Source organism: Agrilus planipennis, unplaced genomic scaffold (assembly GCF_000699045.2).
Source record: "Agrilus planipennis isolate EAB-ADULT unplaced genomic scaffold, Apla_2.0 scaffold18, whole genome shotgun sequence".
Taxonomy (NCBI): domain Eukaryota; kingdom Metazoa; phylum Arthropoda; class Insecta; order Coleoptera; family Buprestidae; genus Agrilus; species Agrilus planipennis.
The window spans coordinates 1,013,995-1,021,535 of record NW_020438920.1 but is presented as its reverse complement, the minus strand read 5'-3'; the positions used below and the strand labels follow the sequence as shown (position 1 = coordinate 1,021,535).

Sequence of the window (7,541 nt, the reverse complement as noted above, 5' to 3'; positions counted from 1 at the left end):
CCGAACGAACAAGACCAAAACTAAAACCAAGACGGAATATGTAAAACCAAGACCAAATACGCAAGACTAAACGAAAAATTATTACTTCCGGTGGATTTATGAGTTAAACTGTTTGAAGAAACTTTAATACCTACCTACACGGAGAAAATGAAAAAGGAAAATTTACCTAATTATTAAAGCGATATTTACAATTTATCTCGCTTGCTTCTTAAGAGAAAATAATAAAAATGGAAATCTCAGCACAAAAAAATTTACTAGGAATTTTAGTTGATATTACAAATTAAATTGTAATAATTAAGAAACTTAAAGTCATTTTTAAAAAACTTGTCAAAATTGAAATTATTGCAAGTTATCTAATAAATTCTACTATTTCTACGGCAAAATTAGTCATTTAGCGCCGGTGCACACTTGCGGCAATCGCCGCTGCGGCACCGCAATTGCGGCTTAAAGTACTAACAGGTAAATGGGTTAATGCACATTCATCTGCGCGCTGCCGCGGGGCCGCGCGTCCAAATGGCGACCGTTTTGAACCGCAGGTCCCTACGGAACCGTGGCGGCACCGCTGCCGCTATTGCGGTTTTGTAGTACTCGTTTGTATATCGGCTGGTACACACTTGCGGCAAATTGACGCAAAAAAGGATGGCTGCTATTAGAACTTCTGAAGATTTGGATATAGAATTATTCATTGATGCAGTAAAGGGGTTGGTTCCCAGAGGTATGGGATATTTCCTCAGTAATATACCTATACCATGAAAGAGTCAAAAACAGGTCTGCATGGATTATAATCTGTGAAATGTTTTCCGATGGATTTTTGGAGCTGAATGACAAGAAAAAAACATTTCTAGTGGGATTATGGAGACTCTTAATCTGGTATCTTTTGCGATCTTATCCTATCAGAAACTTTTGCTGTTAATTCATCAGATGAAGCAACACTCCTTCGAAAGTAGTTGAAAAATTAGCCAGGATTCTCCCTTAAATACGAAAACGACGTTACAAATGTGCCCCTCGTAATCCGTAAATCGGTATATGGGTCTACCCAAAATCGTCTCGTTTTTTTTTCGATCAATAACGCATTTGTACACCAAATACGTAAAAACTGCACGCCTTTCATTAATAAAAACTTCCATTTTGCACTATTCAACTTGCGCACTGACTGATTTTCTTTAAAAACGAATGACACTGTATTAGATATATATTTTTATTACTTTTGCGGCGCCGCAACAAAACCGCAAAAATACCAACAAGTGTACAGCAAACTTTGCGGTGCCGCTGCGGACCCGCGGCGGCAAACTGTCGCAAGTGTGCACCGGCACTTACAATCGAAAATTGTAATTTTTGCGTTGTAATAAAAATTTTAGCTTTTCCAGAGCATTGGCGCGTAAAGCCAAAGGTCCCGGTTTCGATTCCCGGCAAAGGTATGACAAGAGCAACAAATTTTTCCCTCATTAACTTGAGGTAGTTTGTAGTGGGATTGAAAATTAAAAATGAATTTTCACATTAATATTTGATATTAAACCCTATTAAATCAACTAAAACACCTAGAAAATTTATTTTTGCTGGGATTTTATTTTTACAAATTCGGGTCCAAATTGTAATTATTATTATTATTTATTAACGGGCTAGTGGGATAAATAGTAAATGTTGCTCTAATATTTAGGTAAATTTTCGATTTTCATTTTCCCCTTTATATTCTTGGGACGAAATATTTTTAGTATTTGAAATTTTCAGTTTGCTTTACTAGATTTTAACACTAGTTCTAAAAAAAAAAAAAAAATTTACCAGTGTTTGGAGCAAGGGATCTACAAGAATGTCCTGTTCTTTGTTCCTATGTCTGGATATAGAGACAAACTAATTCTTTTTCGATATTTTTAACTTCTTTCAAATATCTTGTACTATTTTATTCGTTAAAAGGTCAATTTATGCGTTAGAGGAAGGATGAGTTCTCCACTTTTCATAACTCTCACAATTATCGACTCTATTTTCTTTAAAAGTCATGACAAGCTAGCATGTACGAGGGTGGATTGATAAGTTTCCGGCCTAACCAAGAGATGACGCCACTAGGCCTACCTTGAGGTGACATTCTATAGTACCATCCTTGGATAGCTTGTAGCTATAGTTTCAGCCCGATCTCCTTGCTAGTGTAGGTTTGNTTAATTAAATTAATTAATATTGGCCCTTATTTGAAAAATCTACCTCGTGCAAATTTTGCAAATGGTACGTTTGCATTTGGAGAAGTTTTGTTTGAAAAGAACTGTTTTACTAATTCTAATGCAAAACCATTGGTCCATCCAAATCCGGTTTGAACGACATATTCGCCTCCTCCCCCGTATTTTCCAGAATGTAAAGCGTCATATTTTTCATACAATTCTCCAGTTTCCCTGTAGCCCCTTATGTTAGCAGAGATCCATTTTTTTGCTAATTCTTCAGCAGCATTTTGTGCATCAAAATTCTCGCTGTTGTATAAACCCTGAATCACTATGGCTTGTAATGGCGCCCAGGCGTTTGGAAAGTCCCATTGTTCCCCGCTTTGTTCTTCTGATGTGGGTATACCACCGGGAGTCTTCAACGCGTCTGTACTTTGCAAATATTCTAATACACGTTTCCCGAAAATCGATTTTCTGTTTGGGTCTATACAGTTGTTCCATAACGGACTTACGTTACTGGGGTAGAAATATTTTCTTGGTTTTGAAAGTGTGTTGTCGTAATCGTACCATATGCCATCCTTTTCGTCCCAGAGCACTTGTTGGATGCTCTTCCTAAAATGGAGGTGTTTTTCTTTCCAGAAGTGACTGTTTCTTTGGTCCCCGATAAGAAGGTAGAGGGATGAAAGGTGATCAAAGGCTTCACATAGGAATGAGTTCAAGTCGACAGGTATTATCCTAGGGGTATCTATAAATGATAGGTTGGCGTTGTTACCACCATTTTGGTCGAATATCCAACGGGAGGAGAAGTCCCAGCCAGTTTCTGCACCGCTTTTTATGTTTGTGTAGAATTGTTGTTTTTGTTCTTTATCTGGAAAGTAATTGGCACTTTCTATGTCTTCACGGTACGACTCCGGCCTTGGGCCTTCACTGGGTGCGTAGTAGTGAGCCAAGACGTATTTTTGACCTCCTTTCATAACTTCTGCCTTCTTTTTGCACAGCCAGTAGGACAGTTCAGTGTCCAAATATTTAATGTTGTTTCTCAACCAAGAAACATCCCGTGTACTTTTGACGTAATTGTAAGCCATTTTTGTTAGAAGGGGTGGTTGAGATCTGGCCAAATAGTATATTCTTCCGCCGTTCGGTACAAAACCGTAATTTTTGACCATGTAGATAAAATTATCTAGCATGCCTTTGGTCGTTTCAGCCATTTCGCTAATTAGTAGTCCTTGTATTATCCAATATGTGTCCCAATAGTATGTTTCTCTAAAGCGGCCTCCTGGAATTATAAAAGGTTTTGGCAAGGGGATGATGCTGTACTTGTCGATGTTTTGTTCGACCTCGTCACGAATGCGCCTAGCCAAAGTAGGCCATATTTGTACAACGTATTTCGCAAAATTTCTGATCACCTCATCATTAACGTCGTTGAGGAACCGAGGATTTGCTTTGTAGTCTGGCGGATTCCATTGTTTAAGTTCATCCCCGTCTTCGAAGTTGTCGGACACGAACGTTTTAATTTGCTTTGTAGTTGGATGTCTGTTTGTTGACTGCATCAAGTTTTCGAAATTGTTAAGAACAGTTTTACTATCGTATCTTAATTTCAGGTCGACGAAGGTTTTTGAATCGTTGAAAATTCGAGCCCTTTGGACCGTATCCAGTAGTTCTCCTTGGCAGTAAATTTGACTGTCGCAGGAAGGTGGTAGATTTTCACCAAGACAGCTTTTATAGAACACCACCAGAATGGTATAAAACAATAGAACCCACCAGGACATTTTTGGGTAAGTTTGACGTTACTGGCCGAGTTTCAAAACTCACTTGTTTATTTATTTCGTTTCGTTTGAGGCTTATCTATCGAAAAAGTTTTAACTATTTCGAGCTAGTACTGTACGATTATCTTTACATTATTAATAAGTGATTTGTAAGAACGCCTACTGTTTAACGATAACGGTTGTCTGTTGAATATTTAACGTTTTCCTTTAAACTTGATAAGTTTGACGTGTTTTTCACAAACCTGCAATATTGAAATTGTTAGATAGTGGTGAAAAATATCCTGCAGTTTGTCAAATATACATAAATAAATTTATAGAGTATACAGGGTGTATCACAGATATTATAATTCGACTATTGCTTTTTTGGATAGTTATTGTTTTGCTTTCACTTGGTGACATTCCATTTTAGGGATAGGGGAGACCGGGGATGGTTGACTATAGGGGTAGGTAGACTAACAACCGAAAACTCGTCGACAGTGTATGAACTATGTCATCTGATCATAGCCAAGAATTACATTTCGCGTCCCGCTCAGTTGTCTGAAGCGCTACATCGCGGTCGTGCGTTGTTTTCGAACACTGACATGTTTTTCATATTTCAATCACATAAGTAATATTTTGATATACGAGGGTGGATTGATAAGTTTCCGGCCTAACCAAGAGATGACGCCACTAGGCCTACCTTGAGGTGACATTCTATAGTACCATCCTTGGATAGCTTGTAGCTATAGTTTCAGCCCGATCTCCTTGCTAGTGTAGGTTTGACAGCACGCTGAACAAGACGCCTCTGTGGTTTTCGTAAAAATGGAAAAGCAGGAAAATCGTGCTGTCATCAAATACTTTTATTTGAAGGGGTTAACGCCGAAGGAAATTAAAAAAGAGATGGACTCAACACTGGGGACATCCTCCCCGTCATATTCAACCGTTAAGCAGTGGGTTTCCGAGTTTAAAAAGGGTCGTGTGAGCACCTCTGATGGGCCTCGCTCAGGACGCCCCGTTGAGGTCACAACTCCAGATATGATCGAAAAAATTCATCAAATAGTGCTGGGAGACCGCAGATTGAAAGTGCGTGAGATAGCTGAGACCTGTAAGATGTCATATGAACGTGTGCAACATATTTTGCACCAACATTTGCATATGGAAAAGCTCTGTGCAAGATGGGTGCCGCGTTTGCTAACAGTCGACCAAAAATTGATTCGAAAAAACATTTCTACCGCAAATTTGTCATTGTATAAGCGTAATCCAAGCGAATTTTTGCGTCGATTCGTAACCGTTGACGAAACGTGGGTCCACCACTACACTCCTGAAACCAAAGAACAGTCTAAACAGTGGATTGGACCAGGGGAACCAACTCCAAAGAAGGCAAAAACAATTTTTTCGGCGAACAAGGTTATGGCTACTGTTTTTTGGGATGCAAGAGGTATTATATACATTGATTACCTTGCAAAGGGTAATACTATCACTGGTCAATACTACGCAGACTTATTGCAACGTTTGAGCCACGAGGTGAAAATTAAACGACCTCATCTGGCGAAGAAAAAAATCTTGTTTCATCACGATAACGCACCAGCGCACACGTCAATCGTTGCGACGGCTAAAATCAACGATCTAAAGTTTGAATTGATGCCGCACCCTCCTTACTCTCCAGACCTAGCCCCGAGTGACTATTTTCTGTTCCCTAATCTCAAAAAATGGCTTGGCGGTAAGAGATTTGCGGACAATGAAGAAGTAATCGAAGCTGTAAATGGTTATTTTGAGGAGCTTGACGAATCAGTCTATAGAGATGGCATTAATAGACTGGAACACCGCTATGAGAAATGTATCAGCCTTGGAGGAGATTATGTTGAGAAATAAAAAAAAAAAATTTTTAAAAACCTTGTTTTTCTTGGTCAGGCCGGAAACTTATCAATCCACCCTCGTATGAGAGAAAATTCGAGCTTTAAGGACAATTATTGTGTCAGTAAATAGAAAAATTTGCGCTTAGAATAGTTATTTAAAAAAACGTAAGTATCAGATTAAATGATCAAGACTTAATACACAAGACCAATACCAACACCAACACTATATCAGCAAAACTAAGATAAGGATTAGAAGTATTTGAGTAAGACCAAGACCGAATACGTAAGACCAAGACTAATAGCAAGACTGGGACATGGTAGGGGTAGGTAGTCTCTTAATTAGATAATTTACTGTTGACAACGGAAAAATTAATATTATAGATTGCCTGAAAATAACATCACATTACTGTTGCTTTTAAAATGTATATGTATAACCAAAATTAGTGTATTTTATTAAGGACTAAGTTTTAGCCGCAGTTTCGGTTGCGTTGTGTACAAAATTTGATGATGATCGGTTGAGTACCTAGTTAAGTCGTGAAATGGTAGCAAACAAACAAACTCATAATCGCATTTATAATATAAGTTAGGATGACTACATTACTAAACGAAACTGCTACTTTCTCTGATAAAAGTTTGTTTTATTGTGGTTTAATATTCCTTTTATTTCAATAACTAATACTTAAAGCAATACGTAGAAAGACTATTCAGTAAAAAACTAGTCAACCATCCTCGGTCTCCCCTAATAAATAAATAAAAGGATTTTTTTACGATATTTTTAATAATTATCGCTAGTTATCGATACAAATATAAATTCATCATTTTTAATTCTTAGTAGATAGACTTGGTCAAGTCGGAGCTGATTTGAAGTGATTTGAGACTGAACTTAACATAACCTACCTTTTACTGTCGAGCAAAACAAGACCAACACCGAGACTGTCGCAGTCTTGGTCTTGCTTATTCGGTCTTACTCTTGCTCAAATACTTCTAGACTTGGTCTTGCGCTAATACTTGGTCTTGGTTTTGTTGATGTAGTCTTGGTCAGAGCCGGACTGAAGATTTTGGCCTGCGGTGCGATGTAACCAAATGGCCTGGTTTAGAAGGGAAAGTGCACAAATTTTAACAGCACTCGTTTTTAAATAAATTTAAGAAGTTAGGAGGAAATNATGCAATTAATGTGTCAATCAAAACCGTACAACCGTCGACAGTAATGAAAGAAAAACCAATCTTAACTGTGTTGACTTTTATCTAACATTGAGAACAGGAATTTAAGAGGTTTGGGCTTTGAAAAAACGGTTTTCTTGATTTATTGTTTTTATATATCCAAAAATAAAATTCCACTCTAGCGAAAGGAAAGCAGTTTCACTCGACTTTACATTAATCTAACACTTACGGAACAAAAAAATATAAAATTGCACTTACCTTTATTAAACGTGAAAAACTTAACAAACCAAGAAATTTTACGACGAACCGTTATTGGTGTTCCACGATCTTAAAAATATAGAGTCGTTATACTTTTATTAGCATTTTATTCAACAAAAAATGAAACATGTGGGCTAAGAAAATGATAAAACAAACAAGAGGTAAAGGTGGCTATCCACGACGTATGTACAACGTATGACTACACACAATGGCAGTAAGCCGCCATTTTTGAATAATTATTGTAGCTTCATTAATGAGAAAAACCATTTTAAAGTTTCTTTAACTTCGGGTTCATCTAATAAGTGAAATTTTTCGAATTGTTTTCTAATAATTTTGGATTATACGCATTTATTATCAAACCACAATATCTTGTAGTT

The 7,541-nt window shown here is 37.4% G+C and overlaps 1 protein-coding gene across 2 annotated transcripts; it reads right to left on the bottom strand.

The window, feature by feature from the left end:
• Nucleotides 1-2,156: 2,156 nt before the first annotated feature.
• Nucleotides 2,157-7,339, bottom strand: LOC108744149 (trehalase-like). Of its 2 annotated transcripts, none has more exons than XM_025973822.1 (2): nt 7,165-7,339; nt 2,157-4,152 (listed from the first exon to the last, which is right to left on the bottom strand). In XM_025973822.1, the coding sequence occupies exon 2, from the start codon at nt 3,911-3,913 to the stop codon at nt 2,177-2,179; it is 1,737 nt and encodes a 578-aa protein (XP_025829607.1). In that variant the 5' UTR covers nt 3,914-4,152; nt 7,165-7,339; the 3' UTR covers nt 2,157-2,176. The 2 variants fall into 2 exon arrangements, with proteins under 2 accessions (XP_025829607.1, XP_018335277.1); XM_018479775.2 differs by lacking the exon at nt 7,165-7,339 and adding an exon at nt 6,643-6,821.
• Nucleotides 7,340-7,541: the final 202 nt, after the last annotated feature.